Source organism: Odocoileus virginianus, chromosome 4 (assembly GCF_023699985.2).
Source record: "Odocoileus virginianus isolate 20LAN1187 ecotype Illinois chromosome 4, Ovbor_1.2, whole genome shotgun sequence".
In the NCBI taxonomy this organism is placed as follows: Eukaryota; Metazoa; Chordata; class Mammalia; order Artiodactyla; family Cervidae; genus Odocoileus; species Odocoileus virginianus.
This window is the reverse complement of record NC_069677.1, coordinates 83,361,191-83,383,488: the sequence shown is the minus strand read 5'-3', so window position 1 is coordinate 83,383,488 and position 22,298 is coordinate 83,361,191. Positions and strand designations below refer to the sequence as shown.

The 22,298-nt window shown below is 60.0% G+C and overlaps 1 protein-coding gene and 1 long non-coding RNA gene across 2 annotated transcripts; one reads left to right on the top strand and one right to left on the bottom strand.

The window, feature by feature from the left end:
- Positions 1 to 910: 910 nt before the first annotated feature.
- COL6A1 (collagen type VI alpha 1 chain) lies at positions 911 to 21,863 on the bottom strand. The gene is given in 35 exon segments (XM_070466914.1): positions 911 to 2,291; positions 2,416 to 2,445; positions 3,160 to 3,340; positions 3,438 to 3,621; positions 3,762 to 3,871; positions 4,150 to 4,283; positions 4,507 to 4,515; positions 4,772 to 4,808; positions 5,325 to 5,360; positions 5,870 to 5,935; positions 6,133 to 6,195; positions 6,534 to 6,569; positions 6,690 to 6,740; positions 6,857 to 6,919; positions 7,619 to 7,681; positions 13,268 to 13,330; positions 13,743 to 13,805; positions 13,992 to 14,030; positions 14,114 to 14,167; positions 14,259 to 14,321; positions 15,087 to 15,149; positions 15,349 to 15,402; positions 15,700 to 15,744; positions 15,837 to 15,863; positions 16,033 to 16,059; positions 16,159 to 16,203; positions 16,740 to 16,793; positions 17,578 to 17,622; positions 17,703 to 17,723; positions 17,865 to 17,885; positions 17,987 to 18,115; positions 18,289 to 18,448; positions 19,391 to 19,591; positions 21,049 to 21,178; positions 21,635 to 21,863. Coding segments are annotated over 35 exon segments (3,087 nt in total). The 5' UTR covers positions 21,732 to 21,863; the 3' UTR covers positions 911 to 1,668.
- Positions 19,485 to 22,239, top strand: LOC139034831 (uncharacterized). The gene is made up of 3 exons (XR_011487409.1): positions 19,485 to 19,739; positions 20,009 to 20,128; positions 22,009 to 22,239. It is a non-coding gene; the product is annotated as an uncharacterized lncRNA (long non-coding RNA).
- The last annotated feature ends 59 nt before the right edge of the window (positions 22,240 to 22,298 follow it).

Sequence of the window (22,298 nt, the reverse complement as noted above, 5' to 3'; positions counted from 1 at the left end):
GGCGCGGTCGAGTTATGAGCCCAACTGTGGCTGAGTACACTGAGGTGAAGGTGACCAGCTCATGGTCACACCACTGGGGGCACCGAGGAGGGGGTCAACCCTCAAACCCGGGCTCCTCCTGGTGACCGCGAGCGGTGGACACTTACGCCAGCAGCGGTCAGGCTCCCACGGAGCTGAGAGTGGCATGGGTGAGGGTCGAGCCCCCGGGAGATCCCTGACCCCCCGTTCCACAGGGGTGCTGCTCCCCCAGAGTCAAGGACGCCCACCTCCTGGTGCTCTGCTCTCATGGCCCCATTTTGTGTGGTGTCCGGGGGTGGGGCGCCAATCCCCCCAGGGGCCCCGCCCAAGGATACTCGCCAGGGTCCCTTCCCCACTCCCGCCATGCCCCTGTGGAGGCCCCTGGGAGACCCCTGCCCAAACTCCTCCCGCTTTCTTCAGCTGCGGCCCACGCCACACCTCTCCCCTTTCCTCCCCCCACAGCGGTCTACCTGCCTTCCTCAGATGGGGGGCTTCTCCTGAAGACAGGGGTGGGGGGCGGGCCTCTCTGCGGTCTGCTCTGAATCCAGGCTGGATTGCCCAGCCCCTGCAGACATCCTGGGGTGGTTTGGGGGCTGGAATGCTGGCCGTTTGGGGGACCTATCTCCCAGCGGCCCCCACTGCCTCTGAACCTGCTTCCGATTCTACAGTCAGAGTGTCAGGCTCGTCCTCCCAACTCCTCCCCAAGTACCGGGGACGGCCTTTAAGTTCCCGATTTTCTCCCAGACCTGGAAGAGGGGTGTGGATGGACGGCGCCTGGCCGTGGAGGCACCTCTCAGGCCCGCTGGACGCCTCAGCCCCGCTGAGTCCTCCTGTCGCTGCAAAGGGCAAGCACAAAGGCGGTTTAACTCCTCGGAACAACGACCACGGAAAGGAGAGTGAAAACCTTTATTTGGAAAAGTCGCCCACATGAACACGGTTGAGAAAAAACACAGAAAGGAGTAAAAGTAAAACTAAAGAACCAAGAAAATCTTCAATAAAATGTAGAACCAATCACTTTCTTGAGGAAAAAGGGCTTCAGCTTGTTTCTGATAAAATGCCTCACTGTGCCCCAGGGGGTGCGGCCAGGCCTCCAGTCCTGGGGTGGGGTGGGGCAGGATAGCACCTTCGCTCTGGGGTTTGCGGTCTGGGCTTTGCCATCAAGGAGGAGTCGTGGTTTCTGCTGGCAGGTGTGAGTGACAAGAGCCTCGTGAGGGGGGTCAGCTCATCAGGGCTCATGCTCCTGTGCAAGTTCCCTGGGAGACCTGACTTTTGGCTGAGCGAGGGTTTCCTGAAAGACTCTAGGATCGGAGGGAAGTCAAGCTCTGGGTGGTGGTGGCGGGGGTTGGTGGAGAGGGAAGGCAGTGACAGCAGACCCCAGAAAGGAAAGAGAACCAGGTGCTAGCATTCTGACTGGGATGAGGGGACGTGGACAGGCAGCAGGAGGAGGGCACTTGGGGTGCAGGCTCAGGCAGGTGGCAGGAGGGGGCCTGCAGAACCCCAGCACCGACACTCTGCTCTGGGGGGCGGGCCAAGCATAGAGCATCGAATCATGGCTTTTCAAGCTTTCCCTTAAAAAAATCCTAGCTAGTCGGGTCGGTCAGGAACGTTAGGTCCCCTCTTGCCTCTGTCTCGGTGGCAGGGGCCAGGCCACTAGTCCAGAGCCACCTTCCTGGACACCGTCTGGTAGAAGACGCCCCGCAGCAGCGCCTGGTAGCTGGGCACGCGGAACAGGTGGCGCTCGCCGAAGACCACGTCGTACTCCGCCGCCTTGCCCGTGACCAGGACACGCACGTGGGGCTCGTTCACCTGGCGGCCCACCACCACCACGAAGATCTCCACACCCTCCCGCTGGGCCTCCTGCACCGCCTTCTCGATGGCGGCCGGCGTGGCGCCCTGCGAGTTACCATCTGAGAAGAGCAGCAGCCTCTTCTTGGCGGTGCCGGACGAGGCCTCGCGGTAGAAGCGGGTCACGTAGCCCAGGGCGTCCATGACGTCGGTGGCGTCATTGAAGAAGCCCATGGAGTCCACGGTGTTGGCCAGCACCGTGTGGTTCTGCAGGAACTGCAGGGCCGCCCGCTCCGGCCGCTGCTGCCCCGTGCCACTGTACTGCACCACGGCCACGCGCACGTCCTGGCCCGGGTCTGTCCGGCTCGCTGTCAGGAAGCGCTCTGCCAGCCGCTTGGCAAAGCGCTTGGTGATGTCAAAGTTGTGGCTGCCCACGCTGGCTGAGCCGTCCAGGAGGATGGTGATGTCGGCCGGGGAGGAGAAGGTGACTGCGGGCGGAGCAGCTGTGAGCGTGCACCGCAGGCCCTGGGAGCCTGCCCCGCCCCCTATGGCCTCCAGACCCTTCTTACCCAGAGCCCCCCACGAGCATCCCATCCACCCCCCAGTACTCACTCGGGCAGGTGTAATCTGGACATTTCTTGTCTGTAAAAGAGAAAACCCCACAGCATGAACCAGTGATCACAGGGGCCGCTGTTCCTCCTGTAACCGCCTAACAAGAGGACCCCTGGCACTTCTGAGGTGGAAGGCACGGCCACCACTGTCTCCACCCAACAGGAGGGATGTCCCTTATTCCAGAGGGGGCCTTTGAGTGATGGAAGGGTCCTCCAGGCACCAGCCCTTCCAAGAACAGGGAGACCAAGCTCAGGGCTGAGGAAGGGTTCTACAGCACAGGCCCCATGCCACAAGCCCCAGGTAATGCTGGCTCCACTGCGCCAGTCGGGGCCCTGAGTCTGAGCCTGAAACATTCTCTAGTTACCGCCCAGCAGCTGCAATGTGGACTCAGCTCTGATCCTGGGCCAAGCCCAGACAGACGTGGCAAGTGTGTCCCTTACGTGGGAACCTCTGAGGGGTCTCAGGCTCCAAGGCCCACCACTGCCCACACTTTTGGGTGCACCCAACCTCAGACCCCAGTGCATGTGTGTGCAGTGGGAGACCACGGTGCAGCCCACACTCGGGGAACACGTGTGTGGATGCCAAGCCACAAGGGAGTCAGGCTACAACCTCCAGAGTAAGAATGGGGAGCAGCTCAGAGGGGAGTGGACTTGCCGCTGGCCATGGGCATCTGCTGCCACAGCTGGAGGTCACAGCGAGCAGAGGACGGACAGCTGAGCCACAGGGCCCACCTGCCACGCTCACCTATGCAGATCTGGGCGGTGATATTCTTCAGGAAGCCGTCGTCCAGCAGCTCGGCATAGTTTTCCTTGACCAGCGAGATGCCCGGCCGTCCCTGGGGTGCCAGGCCTTGGCAGGAGATGACGTTGAGCTGGTCAGAGCCCGCGGCCAAGCCAAAGACATCCTTGATGCCCACGGAGACCACCTGGGGGGGAGGGACAGTGTTGGTGTGGCCCTTGGTGCGGACAGTCCCCTGAGCCCCTGGGCGTGAGGGCGACAGTGTGGCGTGGGGGCCATCCCACCTGGATGTCAGGGCCGCAGAGCACGCTGAGCGGGGTGGTGTCCCTCTGGGTGTCCGAGCGGCCGTCCGTGATGACCAGGGCGATGCGGTTGTTCTGGGTGGGCGGCAGCAGCCGGCTCCGGGTGTACTGTAGGGCCTCGCCCGTGAAGGTGCCCCCGCCCATCCACTGCAGCTTCTTGATGGCTCTGCAGGGCCACGGCACCATTAGGGCAGGAACCAGGAGTCAGGGGAGCCGGGAGTCAAGGGCAGGGCCAGGGTCTGGGGTCAGGGCCGAAGTGGGCCTTGGGCTATGATGCGCGTGCCGGCGCCAAGCGGCCACACTCACTCCTTGAGGTCCTGGGCACTCCTGATGTTGGGGTCCCTCAGGTCCACGTGCTCCTGCATCTGGTTGTGGCTGTACTGTACCACGCCTGCATGCGACTGCCCAGGCTCAAACTGCTCGAGAGAGCCGCCGCCATGAGGAGCACCCCCAGGATCCCCGAGGTGCTGGTGCTTCTCCCTGCTCAGGTCACGCCTCCACCCACCCCCCAGTCCCGGGCCCCCAGGCCCCCAGGGGGCTCTCGTGCTCTGCTGGACTGGGGGCCTTGGCTTTTGAGAAACAAGGCGTCTCTCCTGCAGCCCTCAGCACCCGGCCCTTCCACTCTGGTGTCAGGACAGAGCCCTGCCTCCCTGGGCACCTTCATCCCCGAGCGAGGCCAGGGCGGCCGCCTCACCTTGACCAGCTCGTCCCTGCTCAGCCGGTCAATGACCTTGACGATGAAGTCCTTGGCGATCTCGAAGTTCTGTAGGCCGATGCTCTCGGAGCTGTCCAGCACGAAGAGGATGTCGATGGGCCCGCACTTGCACTCTGCATGTGGCAGGGGTGCGGTAAGCCTCGGAGCCCATCCCAGGACCCCTCCAAAGCAGGGCAGCAAGGGGTGGGGGCTCAAGGACTGGGGGTCATGGAGAGAACTCCGGTCCCCCCATCCCTGGCTGCGTGAATGACCAGGGGAGGATGGGCAGGCCAGCACCCAGGGCCAATCCAGGGGAGGGGAGATGAGTCTGCCCCCCAGGTGAAGAGTCAGACTCACCACAGCAAGCTGGGAAGAGAAGAAAGAGGCGATCATATGGCGTCAAGACTAACCCCCCAGCCAGCTACCCCTGCACCCCTCCAGACTTTATCATTGGAGGGACAGGCATTGAGACTAAACCCCCCAGCCAGGCCCCCCTCCCCCTCCCCCCAGCTTCCTCTCAGGAGGGGCCCGCGCCTGCCCTCCTGCCTGCCTGCACCCCCCAGGCGGCATATGGCAGGACGCTCTTTCTCATCAGGGTAGTGATCAAGGGGGAGACACTCACAGCACATTTTCATGATGATGTCCAAAATCTCGCATTCCTGGGGGTGAGGGAAGAGACACTCCCAGGAGAAGGAACTGGTTCTCCTGTGGTGCCCCCTGGGGTGGGGGGAGAGGCTTCCCAGGCCTCAGGGGTGAGGCCAGCCCTCCGGGTCCCCCTCCCCTGGGACTCCAGCTGGGACCGCAGAGGGGCTGGGCTGGGCTGGGCAGGGTGTCCCCCTTCCCAGGGCGTGCCCCGCTCTACCTGGGAGGCCCCTGCCTGCGGGGCATGGACATCTGATGTGGCCTCTGACATGTGGCCTCGGGTGTCTCACTGTGGCCATCATGTGTCCCCCCTCGTGGCTCTGTATGCTCCCTTACGACCAGCACACATCCCCACTGTGACTGTCACGTGCCCCCACGGCCCTTGTGTGTCGGCTGTGACCTCCAGTGTCCCTGCTGGGGCCTCCACATGTCTCCCTGTGGCCATCCTGTGATCCCTGCTGCTGTCAGGCTCCCCACCCCCACAGGAGCCTTGGCCACAGTGGTCAGTCCCCAAGGATATTCACAACACTTACGTCTGGCCCTGGTGGTCCCACGTGTCCTGGGGGTCCCTGTCCAAGAAAGGATAGGAGAAGGATTGTCAGGGTGGACGCTGGGGCCGTGCTGATTCCTCGGCCGCAGATCTGACAGGAGCCCTTGGCTGACCCCCTTCATGCAGGGTCCCCCAACCCTAGGGGGAGCCGAGGCTTCTGCACCATGAAGGCTCGGAACCTGCTACTGTCATCCACCTGGTGACCATTGTCCGATTGCCCTTTCCTGGCGGTCAGTGGGAGTTCATCCCCCCACGGGAGAGTGTCCCGGTGGGTCTAACGGTGCCACCTTGATGGGCAAGGTGCCCGGCCTCACCCAGGCACCACCTGAGGTGCTACCATGCCCGTCACAGCTCGCCTGGAGATCTGCCCTCCCCTTCTGCCCACCCCTTCATGCTCAGCCCCCCAGACCCTGAAACTGCATGTCCCCCCAATCCTCCTGGAGCCCATCCCCAGAGCCTTGCTCCCAGGTTCCCACCACCCCAGACTCCACAGCCTCAGGGAGGGCACCCGCCCGCCTATGGACCCACCTGGGGGCCTTCAGGACCTCGGTAGCCCTTTGCTCCTTTGGGGCCTCGTGGAGCAATGTCATTATTCTGGAAAGACACAGTGCATTGTCGTCAGCTTGCCACGTATGGCCAGACCACATGCTATGAGCCTGGCCATCACCCCCTTGACCCCCAGAACGCTCAGCCACCCTCGGAGCCACGTTCCCCCATGGTCCGTGGGCTCTGGGTCCTCAAGGCCGAGGTTGACCAGGGATGTCGCCAAACGCAGTGGGCTTTGCACTCACGTCCTCTCCGGGGTCCCCAGCTTCTCCCTCGTCCCCCTTGAGGCCGGGGTAGCCTTTGGTGCCCTGCAGGTGATGAAGAGCACATAGTTAGGGGGAGCCGGCCCAGGGTTGGGGTGGGTGCTGCAGCTCTGGGCTTCTAGGGGTCAGGCCTCTGGGGTGGGCCATGGAGTGAACAGATCCCGAGGGGAGTGTCAGCCAGCAGGGGCGCCCGGGGCTGAGCAGGGCCTGAGGAGACAGAGACACAGACTGGGGGCGGGGGGCGGGCTTGGCGATGAGCTGGACTGAGGCGGGGCTGTGTGTGTCTGCACGTGTTTGCTCAGGTGTGGGAGCAATGTGCGTGCACGAGCGTGTGTGCCCAAGTGCACCTCCCACGGCCAACAGAGCAGATGGCGTGTACTCACGTTTATCCCAGGAGGACCTCTGCTGCCTGGGTAGCCCTAGGGAAAGGCGGGACAGTCACATCAGTCACACCAGTCACACCAGAGGGGCAGCCCCAGCCAGAGAGCCATGTGCCCCACTGGCTTAAGGGGGCATCAGGCAGGACGCAGAGTACTCACGGGAAAGCCGGGGAAACCTTCGGTGCCATTCCCGGGGGGGCCGTCTTCACCCTGGGAGAGCAGATGGAGTCCAGCCACTGCAGGACTCGCCCAGGCCAGCTGCTTCCAGTCTCTGGGCCCCAGGCAATCTCCCGCCCAGGATGTACCCTTTGCCCTGCATCACTCACCCTCTCACCCATCAGCCCGGGGTCTCCGGGGGGGCCTGCAGGCCCCGGAGCTCCTTTGGGGCCCTAAGGAGGAGAAAATGAAGTGGATTCTGGGTAGCAAGCCACATAGGCTCGGAGGCACAAGGCCTCCTGGAGGAAAGAGAAGAATTAAATAAGATAACATGTTTTCATGCAGCACATAAATTACTCAAAAAAAGGTTTTAAAACCCAGAATCCTGGAGGCCATGCCACCTTTGGGCCTTAGAGGCTACACCTGCCCCATGTCCACCCAGGGAGTGACCCAAGAAGGAGGTGACCAGAACAGGGACAGGGACCCAGGGGGTCACTGTGGGGGAGTCACACCCAAGAGCCCAACCAGACGGGGTGGAGGAGCCAGCAGACACACTGCAGGCGTGGCCAGCGCCAGCATGTCAGCAAAGTTGAACAATTGCTAAGGTCTGAGTTCATAATGAGAAAAACAACAAAAAACCTTCTCAAGTCAAATTCATAAGGCATAACATGCAAAGGAAAAAAAAAAGGAATTTGGAAAGAAAGAAGCCAATCTGTTGATGCTGTTTCTGTCTAGGTGGGGTTTTCGATTTCAATTCTCTTTTTAATATTTTTCTGCATTTTCTAAATGTCGTCAGAGTCACACATTCCATGAAGTGAAATGAAACATTTATGTGTGGGAGCCCAGGGGGTTCTCCCAAAGAAGTCTGGGTGGGGGGCGGGGACGGGGGTCAGGCTAGTCCCTCCTGGGACAGTGGCAGGGAGGCTACTCACCTCGGTCCCTGGGGGCCCCTCATCACCTCGGTATCCTTTCGGCCCAATGGGGCCAGCCTCGCCCTGCAGAGAGAGGACACAGCCGATGGGCCTCCTCTGACCCTCCATGGCCCCCGGCCCCACACCCCACCCTTGCTGGCTGCTCCATCCTGCCGCTCCCTGGGGGCCATCGCCTGCCTTCCCGTCCAGGCTCTTGGTCCCCCAGGGACTCCACAGACCCCTGACCTATCTTGGGACAGGAAAGGGACGGGAGTGGCCCTGTGTGGTGATGCCTCCTGGTCCCCAGTAGCCCATCCTGGGAACTCAAGGAACTGTCTGAGACATGGAAACACCAAACTGGGTGGAGCTCCTGGGGCACCCACTGCGGGGGGAGGGGATGCCCACTTCGGAGGAATGCAGGGCGCCCACTGCGGGGGGATGGGGGCGCCCACTGTGGGGGGATGGGGGCGCCCACTGCGGGGGGATGGGGCGCCCACTGCGGGGGGTGGGGGCGCCCACTGCGGGGGGACGGGGTGCCCACTGCGGGGGGATGGGGCACCCACTGCGGGGGGGTGGGGGTGTCCACTGCGGGGGGACGGGGCGCCCACTGCGGGGGGACGGGGACAGGCCAGGCCTGGTGGCCAGGTGCACAACAGGAGAACGGGACCCTTCCTCAGTTTTTCAGTTGCCTTTTCCTGCGATTTGGGAAAACACATTTCCCAGGACCTTCTGCATGGACCCTGGTGTCAGAGCCGACCTCCTGTTGGGTCTGGAGTCGGGAGGGGCTTGTGGGGCCCCTGACAGGGTCGGGAGGGTGGGGCTGAGTTCAGAAACAGAAGACCTGGGGGCCGGGAAGTTGCATGTGCAGGTCACCAAGTGCCACCTGGGTTGGGAGCCACAGGTCCAGGGGGGACCATCCCCAGTTGGTCGCAGGCTGGAGGGACACAGGGCCCCCCCCAAAGGAGGCAGCCGTTCCCAGCAGTGTTCAGGGTTCCTGCGGCCTAAGAAGGGCCTCCCTTTGCCCCACACTTTCGGCAGCTTCCTTTTACTGCAACAACCAATTACTCTGAAAACTAACGCGGTTGGGATGCACCCAGGACCCCAGGCCGGGTCCCGCTTCCAGTGTCCTGTGCCTTTAGAGTTTGAATGACTTCCTGACAGTGCCACAGGAAGAACCCGGGCAGAATGTGTCAGCACCACTGGCCGGGAGCGGCCACAGCTCCACAGTTACCGTCCAGAAAAGGCCAGGGCCTGGGAGGCGGCCTGGCAACAGGGCCTACTCAGCCTGAGGCCACGAGTCAGCTGTGGGGACAGGGAGGACACAGAAAGAGCAGGGGCGTGTGACAGTCGCTCCAGAAAGAGACACGTAGACACGAGGGGCTTTAAACCTGACGGAACCGCATTTCAATCATTGAGACAGACTGCACTCGTGTGCGTTGTGACAACAGGCCAAGGAGGGCAAGCCCACCCCTCTTCCACCGCTGGAGTCTACGCTCCCGACGAATCAGAGGTGAGCAAAACCACACTTTAAGGGGTGAGAGCATCTGTAAACCTTTGTGCACAAGCAGGACAACCTCAACTACAAGGCACCCCAGACAAGCTCAGGACAGATGAGAACAACGTCTGCACCACGGATGCAGCCCCTCATCCCCCACCACCGTGGGGAACACAGACCCTGGCGGGAAGTGATCAACTGCGTGAGCAGCCCAGCAGAGACCACACTCAGCCCACAAACACACCAACAGTCAATCCAGGAGACGAGTAAACGTGCGGAGCCAGAGTCTGATCACAGCTCATGTTGGCAGAAGAGTGTGTGCAGCTTGCTTTACATTCTTGGGGGAGAGTGAGTGGGGGCCAGATGGGCAGGTAGGTAGGATTATTTGGCAAAGGTCAACTCATACACATAACACTGGGGCTAAGACATTTTGCTGCTAAGAATTTACATGCTGGATATTGTCTTGGAAGCTCTTCAGGATGGATGGATGAGCAGGTGGGTGGGCAGATAGATGGATGGATGGATACATACATCCATAGATATATGACAGATGACTAGACAGATGGGTGGATGGGCAGACGGATAGATACACACATGTGTACACATTGTAAAAAAATGCAAAAAGGCAAAATGGTTGTCTGAGGAGGCCTTACAAACAGCTGAGAAAAGAAGAGAAGTTCAAGGCAAAGGAGAAAAGGAAAGATATACCCATTTGAATGCAGAGTTCCAAAGAATAGCAAGGAGAGATAAGAAAGACTTCCTCAGTGATCAATGCAAAGAAATAGAGGAAAACAATAAGATGGGAAGGACTAGAGATCTCTTCAAGAAAATTGGAGATACTGAGGGAGCATTTCATGCAAAGATGGGTACAATAAAGGACAGAAATGGTATGGACCTAACAGAAGCAGAAGATACTAAGAAGAGGTGCCAAGAATACACAGAAGAACTGTACAAAAAAGATCTTAATGAACCAGATGACCACAATGGTGTGATCACTCACCTAGAGCCAGATATCCTGGAATATGAAGTCAAGTGGGCCTTAGGAAGCATCACTACAAACAAAGCTAGTGGAGGTGATGGAATTCCAGCTGAGCTAATTCAAATCCTAAAAGATGATGCTGTGAAAGTGCTGCACTCAATATGCCAAAAAATTTGGAAAAGTCAGCAGTGGCCACAGGACTGGAAAAAGTCAGTTTTCATTCCAATCCCAAAGAAAGGCAATGCCAAAGAAGGTTTAAACTACTGCACAATTGTACCATCTCACATGCTAGCAAAGTAATGCTCAAAATTCTCTGAGCCAGGCTTCAACAGTACATGAACTGTGAACTTCCAGATGTTCAAGCTGGATTGAGAAAAGGCAGAGGAACCAGAGATCAAATTGCCAACATCCTTTGCATCATACAAAAAGCAAGAGGGTTCCAGAAAAACATATACTTCTGCTTTATTTACTATGCAATAAAGCCTTTGACTATGTGGATGGCAATAAACTGGAAAATTATTCAAGAGATGGGAATACCAGACCACCTGACTGCCTCCTGAGAAATCTGTATGCAGGTCAAGAAGCAACAGTTAGAACTGGACATGGAGCAACAGACTGGTTCCAAAACATCAAGACTGTATATTGTCATCCTGCTTATTTAAGTTCCATGCAGAGTACATCATGCAAAATGCCCGGCTGGATGAAGCAGAAGCTGGAATCGAGATTGCTGGGAGAAACATCAATAACCTCAGATACGCAGATGACATCACCCTATGGCAGAAAGCAAAGAACTAAAGAGCTTCTTGGTGAAAGTGAAAGAGGAGAGTGAAAAAGTTGGCCTAAAGCTCAACATTCAGAAAACTAAGATCATGGCAAATAGATGGGGAAACAATGGAAACAGTGACAGACTTTATTCTTTTCGGCTCCAAAATCACTGCAGATGATGACTGCGGTCATGAAATTAAAAGGAGCTTGCTCTCTGGAAGAAAAGTTATGACCAACCTAGACAGCATATGCAAAAGTGGAAACATTAATTTGCCAACAAAAGTCCATCCAGTCAAAGATATGGTTTTCCAGTAGTCATGTATGGATGTCAGAGCTGGACTATAAAGAAAGCTGAGCTCCGAAGAATTGATGCTTTTGAACTGTGGTGTTGGAGAAGACTCTTGAGAGTCCCTTGGATTGCAAGGACATCAAACCAGTCAATCCTCAGGGAAATTAGTACTGAATATTCATTGGAAGGACTGATGCTGAAGATGAAGCTTCAATACTTTGGCCACCTGACATGAAGAGCTGACTCATTGGAAAAGACCCTGATGCTGGGAAAGATTGAAGGCAGGAGGAGAAGGGGAACAATAGAGGATGAGATGGTTGGATGGCATCACCGACTTGATGGACATGGGTTTGAGCAACCTCGGGTGTTGGTGATGGACAGGGAAGCCTGGTGTGCTGCAGTCCATGGGGTTGCAAACAGTCAGACACGACTGAGAGACTGAACTGAACTGACACATATGTCAGATGGACTGAACTGACACATGTACACAGGTGGTGGGCGGATGGACAGATGGAGAGATACACACGTATGTACACAGGTGATGGGTGGATGGACAGATGGATAGATACGCACATGTGTACACAGGTGATGGGTGGACAGACAGATAAAGATGGATAAACACATGTACAGATGGACAGATGAGCTGACTGAACAACAGATGGATGTTGATACTTATGACAGTATTTTTCTGTAAAGAAAAACACTGCGGACAATCTACACACAGTCCGTGAGAATGATGAGGGGCAGGAAGCAGACCCTTCCAAGGAAGAGGCCCCATTGTAGGCCAAGGGTGCCCAGCCCAGACTGCACCCTCATCTCAGGGGCCCTCAGGGGCTTGTGGGCCCCAGGTGCAGCCCTCACCCCATGGGAGGGGGCGGGTGGAGTTTGGGGCCTCGCAGGACCCAGCTTCCTTGCCACGCATCCTCACCACGCACGCTGGTCCATTTGCTATGTGTTCACAGACGTATGGTCTGTCTCCCCACTGAACTGCCAGGCCCCCTGCCCCGTGAGGGTGGCACCAGGCTGTGTGCTCCCCTTCCTGTGCTTCCCCAGGGCTGGCTGGAGTTCGAGTGGGTTCTGTAGACCTCTTCCAGGACCCACTGGCCACCAAGAGTGCCAGGATGCCATCAGAGCTCCAGCATAGCCTGGCCAAGACCACCCATCAAGGTGGTGTGGCAGCTTCGACAAACCCGACGGCCAGATTCCTGCCTTGTCCCTCTGGCCAAGGCCTGCCCAGTGGTGACAGCCCGGCCTGACCTGTCTTGTCTCTGTGTGCGTTCTGTCACCCCACATGCCCTCCACTTGTGAACCCTGCAGCAGGACCCAGTCAGGGTCTGGAGAAGATGGGCTGAGAGTACCAGTTGGCGGTGGGGGGGGTGGGCGGTCAGGCATGATGCTCCCTGGGGGAGTGATCTCAGCTCTCCCATCCAGCCACTCATAGCTTCCAGCCTATTCCCAGGCTGTTCCTCTCGCCCAGCCCACTGCTTCTTCAGGCCTCCACTGTCTTCCCCTCCCCTAGCATAGCCTCTAGAAGGTCACGCCCAGGAATTCTGGAATGTTCTTGGATTGACACTCCCAAGTCAACTTCCTGCCAGCATCTCGGCCCCGGGCTCCAAACCCTGAGGGAGGTTTACACAGTCCATCTCCGGTGTGGTACCTGTCTGGGCTCAGTCCTCCGAGACCTTGCCCCCCTCCACAGGCTGGAGGGGTCCCCAACGGCCCAGGCTCCAGCACACCTCTGCTGCTGCCAGCCCCGCTCCCCATTCCCCGCCCCCACTGGTCTTGATGGCTCACTGCCCGGCATCCACCCTCACTGACCTCTTTCAGCTGTAGCCGCACCAAGGCATCCTCCCCACTCTGAGGGCAACGTGGGGGGCAGCCTGGGGGTCTTTGCTCAAGGCTGCATCCTGGCAGTGCCCACCCAGGGACAGGGCTCCCCCTGTGAGCACTGGTCCACCTTGCCAATCCGTACCAGCCCCCTGGCCGCCGTCCCCCCAACCCCAGACACCCCAGGTCTCCAGGCCACACCCCCACAAGGAAGCACCTGCGTTGGCAGTGAAGAGACCTCCCCCTGCATCTGTGAGTTGCTCCCATCTGGCAGCACCACGCCCCTCCCCAACCCCTGCCAGCCAGGCTTCATACCGGGTCACCGGGGACACCGACGGGGCCTTCTCGTCCCTGGTCACCTTGGGGTCCAGCTTCACCCTGGGGGGAAAAGCCACTGAGGAGGAGACGGGGAGGACGGCCGCCCTGGGGGCCACCGGCGGGGGGCTGGCAGCTCCTGTGTCTGCTGCGGTGGTCTTGCTTCCTTCTCTCCCATGTTGGCCGATACCCCTGCCGAGGCCTGGAGGCAGCACATTGTCCCCCCGGCAGGGGTGGGGAATCTGTTGCTGACCTTTCTCTGCAGCTCGGGGCCTGGGGGGCGAGGTCCCACACAGGAAGTAGGCTGGAGAGGGGGATCTTTGGGACATGGGAGTCCAGGGTGCGGGTCACCCACACCTCAGGGCCAGAGGGTCACGGTGACCTGTCCTTGGTTCTGATGGCCTGACCCCAGTCTGGCCGGGTCTTTGCCTCCCCCTCAGGGGATGGGGGTCCCAGCTTGGGGACAGTAACTCACCGGGTCTCCTCTTGGGCCCCGCGCACCTGGGGTCCCTCGAGGTCCTCTTTCCCCAGGGCCTCCCTGTGTGGAGGGGGCAGAGGCGGTGAGGTGTGGGGTGGGAGCCTGGGGCCTGGGCTCGGGGCTGTCCCCCCAGCAGATGCCAGGATGCATGGTCTCTCTGCCTCATGCCCCGCCCCATCCACCTGGGGCCACGTGGGCCACACCAGTCACACCGGCTGCTGACTGGTGAAGGCTCAGAGCACCCGCTCACCTTCTCTCCGGGGCTCCGTCTGGTCCTGCATTTCCCTGGAGTAAGAGGAATCGACATGAGTTCATCAGCAGGAAGATCTCTGCTGAGTCTGGGGTGTCGCGGGCAGGAGGGCTCCTACCTCATCGCCGGCTTCTCCCTTCTCTCCCGGGGGACCGGGCTCTCCGGGCTCACCCTGAGAACAACAGTGCAGACCGTCTCCTCTGACCCTGAGGCCCTCCCAGGCGCGGTCACCCCCACTGCATCAGGGAAACATGCACGCTCACCTCATCTCCGGGGGGCCCCGTGCTCCCTGGCTTCCCAGGCTCCCCGTCTGCTCCGGGCTCACCCTGGAAAGACCCGAGGGTCAGCCTTCAGGAGGCCATGCCCGGCTGTCCTGGGGGCCCATGGCCCCACGCTGGCCCTCCTCACCCAGGCTTCAAGCCGCAGTCCCTGATGACCCTAGCCACCCACATCTCTGCACCAAACCCACTTCCCAGGTTCAAACACTGCCCATGGCAGGGGCCAGCCGGGCCCTCGAGAGTGGAAGCCTGGGGTTGCCAGGCTGGGGGCTGGCACCCTCAGACCTCAACCACACTCCAGGACATCCATGTTGCTAGGATGCATTTGGGATAGAATCCATGTTACTCCTCCAACTTTTCCAGCATTTGCTGTTGCTGAAAGCCCAGAGAAATATCAGCAACAGATTCAAATTAGAGGCAGAATGTGAATCCTCAGGCCTCACTGCTCTGCCCGCCACAGTGTGAGTATTTCACTGAGTTTATTCCTGAGTTTACAATTCACGTGAGCAGGTCGATCCTGGGCTGACCAGAGGGCTGCAGGCTGTGTGGACTGTCCTGAGGTGTCCAGAGAGGCCTCGGATGGACAGGCAGGTGCCAGAAGTGCGATGGGGGCGGGACACGCCCAAGGCTGGGGACCCTGTGCTCTCCCGGGCAGAGGTTCCCACGCCCATCCCTGCCAGCCTGGGAAGAGCAGTGGGGCCTGGTCCCCACACTGAAGCCGAGAACCTGCTTCCAGAAGGAAGTTCTCCGCAATGCCAGGTGGGTCGTTTAAGCTCCAGCCGGGCCCACCCTCTGTGGGCTCGAGTCACTGACCTTCTCTCCTTTCAGTCCAAAGGCACCCGCGTCGCCCTTGGGCCCGGGGGGTCCTTGGACACCCTGGGGAGAGGACATAGAGTCAGACCACAGTCTGAAATGGCAGCCACTGGCAGCCACTTGCCGGCAAGCCACAAGCCAGCAGGACAGGTCGCCAGGCCACATGGCATGCGTGACTTCGCACGGTTGGCAGGAGGGCTGAGGCAATTTTCACTCCTGAGAGCTCACAGCCTTAAGATGTGGGTGAGAGAAAGTGACTTACGTCGAATCCGGGTGAGCCCTTGCAGCCTGGCAGGCCGGGGTACCCTGTCTCCCCCTGCAAGGAGGAAGGTGGGTTTGGGGGTCAAGCCTCTCAGCTCTGGCTCATCCACCATTTCCTAAGAAAGTTCCCCCCAATGGAAGACACTCTGAGCTTGGCTGGGTAGCTTAGGGTCCACTGGGACCTGAGGCTTGGCAAGAAACGTCTCCTGCCTTCCATGCTACCTCAGAGTTGCCCAGGGTGACCACACACGAGACCCCTATCCACCCACCTCCTCGAGGATAGCCAGCCTGGCCCACCATCCCTTCCCCGAAAAATATGCCCCGCCTCCACCCTCCCCGAGCTGAGGGTGACCTTCATGCCATCCACGCCGTCCATGCCACGCTTTCCCTTCTCGCCCTGAGAAGTGCAAAAATCAAAGGTCAGACAAAGGTCAGACTGCACCCCCACAGGGCAGTGTCCCCACCGACTGTGCCCCTCGGGCATCTCACCTTGTAGCCTTTGGGTCCCCTGGAGCCCTGTGGAGATAGAAAGGGAGGGTGAGGGGCTTGGTCTCCCCATCGTGGGGTGAGGCACCCCCAGCTCATTGCAGCCTCGCCACGCAGGGAACGGGCAGCACTGTCCTTGTCCAGAGTGGGGGGCCACTCCGTGCCCCAGGGACACGTCCCAAAGCCGCAGGTCACTCACCTTCTCCCCTCGGCTCCCTTTTTCTCCCTACACAGCAAACAGAAGAGAGGAAGTGGGTGTGAGGGGTGCCGAAGGCCTGATGCCCTGAGGTCCAGGGCAAGGCCGCGTGGGGGAGGAGAGACCCACCTTCATGCCCTGGTAGCCGACGGGTCCGAGGTCCCCAGGTCTTCCCTGCAGCAGAGGAGGGGGGCGTGTTAGACAGCCCTGGGAGCAGGAGACCCCCACCCAGCCCCCTCACTCCCCACCCTACTCAGGCCTGGTCGGCTGGAGAGACCCGGCAGGCTGACCCCTGACCTGTGTCCAAGAAGCGCCCTGCTGTGGAAGCCCAGCCCCACTCCTGGGGGCCCTCAGTGGAGCTCCAGGGAGGGAGAGACACAGGGCCCCCCACCCCGGGGCGGAGACCACCGTGGCTGAAGCAGAGGCCACCTGCTGGCCGACCGCTGCCCCCTGCCCTCTGTGAGCAGGTGGGCCTGTGGGGGGCGGGGGACTGAGGGGCGTGGGGTCTGCCCGGGTGGGAGTGCTGCAGGGCCAGCTGGGCCGTGTGCCCCCAAGTCCTCATCACCCACAGGAGCCATGTCCTCCGAGAATCAGGCCACACGACCATGGTGCTCAGAAACCAGTCATCCTTCTGGAAGTTTCTGCGGTCTGGTTCCCTGGCCTCTGGCTTCTCAGCGTCCCCACCCCTCAGTCAGGCACCCGGCACTCACAGGTTCTCCAGCTTCTCCTTTCTCTCCCGGGAGCCCCGGCTTCCCTCGTTCTCCCTAGAACAGAGAGCAGATCATGGTCAGAGGACAAATTCCATTTATTTCTAAAACGCTGATAAAAGGAAGCCCTTATTTGCTAACAAAACAAGGTCTATGAAGTTATTCCATCCCATCTCCATTGTCTACATGGTTTCCAGGAACCTTCCCCAATGCCCCAGGGTCTCTCCCACACACCCCACCCCAAGCCCTGGGGCTGCCCGCGCCAGCCCAATTAACCCTGACTCTTTTCTCTTTGCCTGTTCTTGCTGCCGTGCTGGGCCCCCAGGGGCAGGTGGGAGTGCAAGGTGGATGCAGCCTAGAAGCCCCCTGTGGAAGGTGGCCACATGGCTCCATGGCCACTGGACTTGACACTTTCCAGGAAAAGCCAGAAATCTAGAATTTCATGAGTGAGCTCCCGGGTTGTGAATACTAGCAACGAATTTTGTTTTCCAGTCTGGCCTTGGGCCCATGTTTGCATCCATCCCACGGCAGGCCCACCTCCAGGAGCAGAGCCACAGGGACACTCACTCCAGGAAGGCCATGCCCTCTACCACAGGAAGAAGGATGGGGCAGCAGACCCCACCCCATGGCAGCCATGGCCACCACATCGGCTGCGGGGTCACCACGCCCAGACCCTCTCCCATGGCTGGGACACCTGCTCAGCAGAGCATCTGGGCGGTGGGTGCTGAGGGCAGCTGCCTGGGGTCCAGCTGCACCCCTAGACCTGGCGGCAGCCTGCAGGATATTTCTCCCAGGTCTCCCCCTCCATCAAGGTAAGCACCGGCAGGATGTGGCCACTTACCTCGTACCCGGGGTCGCCTCGAGGCCCGGGGGGTCCTCTGGCGGGCTGCAAGACACAAAAAGAACGGTCAGTGGGGGCACCATTGGGGTGGCCCAGGGGTGGGGGTGGGCAAGGGCCACACTCACCTGGCACTCGAAGGAGCAGCACTGTGGGATGGGAAGAGGACAGAGGGACATGTCAGGAAGCGTGGGCACAGCCACGCCGGCCGCCCGCGCTCAGACTGCTGGTGGAGGAGTGGGCGATGGTGATGCCAGGGTGGGGGACATGGGGGGCGGGGAGGGGCTTACCACTTGCTCCACATTATTTTTCTGAAAAGTGAGAGAGAAAAGTCAAATTAGCTTTCATTCCTGGGCACAGGGTTTCCAGCACCTGGACTCGGCGGGGTGCTGGGCCTGCAGGTGGCACTCACAATCATGTCCGTGATGGTGTCGATGGTCTGGCTGATGACTTCCTCGGCGTCGCGGCTCTGCCCCCAGTCGGCCGCCGTGAAGTTGCGCCGGTACGTGTGGTCCGTGGCGATGATGCTCAGACGTGGCTCCTGCCGTGGATGCAACCAGAGCGAGGGTGAACGTCAGCAACAGTGGGAGCGCCAGGCTCTCCCCTCCTCTACTCCCCTGGAGCCCCAGTCCCTCAGGCTATGTCTGTACCCCTCTCCCATGATAGTCCCTGGGTACCCCCTCCCTCCACTTCAGGCCCTGGGGGGTGCCCCACCAGGTGGTCTGGTGTGATGGCCACGGAGAAGACTTTGATGCCCAGATGCTTGGCCTCATTCACGGCATCCTCCAGGCCCCCGCAGGGTTCCTTGTAGCCCTCCAGAGGGTGCCCATCAGTCACCACGATCAGGTATTTGTTCTCCTTCAGGTGGGAGCCCCTGCAGGGTGTGGAGGAGGTGAGACCACCTGGCCCAGCCTCCTCAGGCCATCGCGGATCCCGACAGCTCAGGGCCCCACTGGGACCACATCGCTGAGACCCCTAGACTGGAGGTGAGGGGCAGGGGGCTAGAGACCCCAGAGGGAGATGCAGACCCAAGGGTGGCTCTCAGAGCAGTGTTTTCAGTTTCCCTGTGTTGATCCGGCCATAAGGTGGGCTTACAGAAAACGGTTAGAGTTGGACCATAAAAAAGGTGAGCACCAAAGAGTTGATACTTTTGAACTGTAGTGTTGGAGAAGACTCTTGAGAGTCCCTTGGACTGCAAGATCAAACCAGTCTATCCTAAAGGAAATCAGTCCTGAATATTTATTGGAAGGACTGATGTTGAAGCTGAAGCTCCCATATTTTAGCCACCTCATGTGAAGAGCTGACTCACTGGAAAAGACCCTGATCCTGGGAAAGGTTGAGGGCAGGAATAGAAGGGGTTGACAGAGGATGAGATGGTTGGATGGCACCACTGACTCAATGAACATGAGTTTGAGCAAGCTCCAGGAGATGGTGAAGGACAGAGGAAATTGGTAGTGCTGCAGTCCATGGGGTCGTAGAGTGGGACACTACTGAGCAACTGAACAACAACATAGAAAAGGATATTAAAACAAAATAAAGTTCTGTGGAATCACATTTCAGGTCCCCTCTGCCTTCAGTGGTTGAGGAGACAGTGGATAGCTAGAGGAAGGGACAGAGTGGTAGAGAACGAGGGGGTAGGCTGGGCGAGGGGGTAGGCTGGGCGGTGGTCGCCAGCACGACCCCCTCGGGCTCTAGGTCTGCTCTGGGGACCTCAGGCACCAAAGTCCAGCCGGCCAGCGGGCAGCAGCCAGGCAGCGCTGGGCCTCCCCAGGGAGAGCTAAGCGGGGGAGGGCGCCACAGGGCGGCAGGCACTCACCCCACGAGCAGCTCCTCCAGACCCTTCTTGATGGCGCAGTCCGTGTAGGTGCCCTTCCCGAAGTACTTGACGGCGTCCACGCTGCTCTTGAGCGCGTCGCGGCCGCTGGGCATGCGCGTGAGCCCGCGGATGATCTCCACCTCGTCGCTATAGTGCAGCGCGCCCGCATTCCACACCAGGTTGCGGTCACAGCGGTAGTACCTGCGGGCCCAGGATGGTGAGCGGGCCTCCCCACACCCCGGCCCGCTCCCCTCCCCTGCTCAGCGGGGTCACAGGTGGACAGACGGCCGGTCCCCTCTCACGCCGAGAGGGAGGAGCCCGTGGTCCCATAAGCAGCCCTGAGACACTGGTACCCGCGCCGCGGGGCACATGGCGGGGAGATGGGGGTGGCCAGGAGGGCGGGCCCAGCCAGCTAGTGACCACCATGTCCCCTGATCTCCAGGGCCTCAGATGAGGAGCCGTGAGCCGAGACCCTATCCCAGGGCCATGGAGTCGGGGACAGACCCTGCATAGATAGCAGTGGAGCCAGTGACAGGGGACAGGAGACAGGGGGAGGGAGGGGATAGGACCCCTGGATCTGAGTGGCTTCTTCTCTTTGCCCCGGTCACATTGGCCCAGGATCTCAGGGGGTAGCCAGGCCCCTCCAGCCCATCAGCCGACAGGTGACAGAGGCCTCCGTGGGACGCCAACAGCCCCAAAGGCAGGAAGAGCCCCCAGTTCACAATTGGAGTGAATGAGGTACGGGGTCAAAGCCCCCCAGAGTGGGATGCTGGGTCACCTGGCTGCCCCGTGCACGCTCCACGAAACTTGTCCACACCTGGGCCCTCCCTGGCCTTCATAAACCCGGGCATTTCAGAAGGTCTGGGGTTTCGGTCCCACAGTGCCCTGCATTGGGCAGACGGTCCTCCTTCCCTGCAGCCTTTCTGGTGGGTGGGAGGCTGGGGGCCTGTCAGCCCCCAGCAGGTCAGTGGGTCAGAGCTGGAGGAGGGGTGGGGCCTGTGAAGGTGAGGGAGAGGGGGTGGAGCCTGGTTCTGAGCTTAGCCCGCCCCCTGGTCCAGCCCCGCCTCCTGGCAGGCGTGTCCCGTCCTCGGCCACACCCGCCGCCAGGGGCTCCCCCATGTGTGAGTGAGCGAGTGGAGGGATGAATGGATGGATGGAGCATGTTGCCCCCAAAGCCAACACCAGGCTGGGGCCGCTCTGACTAGGACACTGGACACGGGGGACACTGAGATCTCGGGTCTGGGACTTGGGCTGTGACCGTCTACTTGGGCAGTGGTCAGTGTCCAGGGGGCTGGTGAGGGGCGCCCCCTCTAGGTACCAGGCGGACCCACAGGGCCTCAGGCCAGCGTCCCAAGCCTGCTCAGGGTGGGGGAGGGGAGCTGTTCAACACTGCCTTTGGGGAGCCCAAGCTATATAGCACTGTCCCCCTTGGCCTCCTGGCTGAACAGCCGGCTCCATTTCGACTCAGTCCTTTTCTAGCCCACCTGAATCACACAGCCCCAGGGGAAGGCACTCAAGTGGCCTGGCCAATACCGCCCTTCTCAGAATGGGGACACTGAGGCCCAGCTCTGCCTGCTGGCTGAGGTAGGGGAGACACCAGCCAGTCTCCCCCGCCCTCCAAGAGCATGGTGGATGGGGGGAGGAGGACAAGGTCCTACCTGTCCTTCAGGTTGTCAATGAAGCGCTTGGTGAAGGACTTAACCTTGTCCACCAGGGCCCCATAGGGCTTCAGCCTCAAGGCCACGCTCTCGGAGGTATCCAGCACAAAGAACAGGTCCACAGGGCAGTCTGGGTCACAGACAGGAGGAGAGGCTCAGCCCGGCACTCCCCCTTCCCCAGGTGAGCCCCCACCAGCCCCACTGGCCACTGCCCCAGCCAGTCACCCCCTTATATCCAGTCAGACCCCAACACTCCCAAAAGAGCAAGGAGAAGTTGAATTTAAAACTGCCAGGGAGGGGCTTGACCTTCAGGAGAGGGTGGGTAGGAGCAGGTGACCACGTTTCCTGACTGACCACCAGGAAGGAATCAGAAGGAGCCGATGATGGAGGCAGAGGGGGTGCAGACACTCAAGGGGCACAGGGGCTGAGACCCGGTGAGGCCCGTCCTCCTCCCCAGGGTCCCCCGCCAGCTGGGCCGCATCTAAGCGCTTGAGCATCAAGGCAGGGGCCGGGGTCCCCTGGACCTCACGCCAGATGCGTCTGGTCCAGTCCGGCCTCGCCCAACAGACACGGCAAGTCCACTCACCTTGGAAGGCGATGGCCCTCGATGCCAGGGGGTCGTCCTGCGCAGAGGCCCAGCAGGCCTGCAGCAGCAGGGGGAGCAGAGCGCGGGGCAGCCTCATGTCACCGGCGGTCGTGTCACCATGGAGCAGGGGCCGGGGGCAGGGTGGGCTGTAGTGACCGTGATGCTGGCCGGACAGAGAGAAGTCCTGTCTGCTCTCGTTCTGGAGTTTCAGCCCAGGAGGGAGGGAGGGGTGAAGGGAGGAGAGGGTGGAGGAGGAGCCTGGTGGGGGGCGTCTCTCCCAGCTCTGGGTGAGTCACTCCCTCTCCCCTCCCCCTGGAGCCTCTCGGCTGGAGGATTTACCTCCCTGGTTTGTGAGGACTTTTATTTGCTTACAGTTCTCAGGTCGAGTTTAAGAAGTCTGAAAAAGAGTGCATAACCCAAGACGAATTTCCCTGAAACATGTTTCCGGCGTTTCCAGTCTTCGCATGGGATCCACCAGCCTCTTCACCTCCCCCTCACTAACCACTTTCTACAAAGTGGCGCTGTTTGTTTAAATGTTTCAAATCCATGGATCTATCTGACTTGCGAGCTGTCATATAAATACCTCTTCACGGTTTAGTCACATACATATTGACAAAAGATATTTGTTTTTACTCTGGGGAAGCACAGAACAATAACTACACAT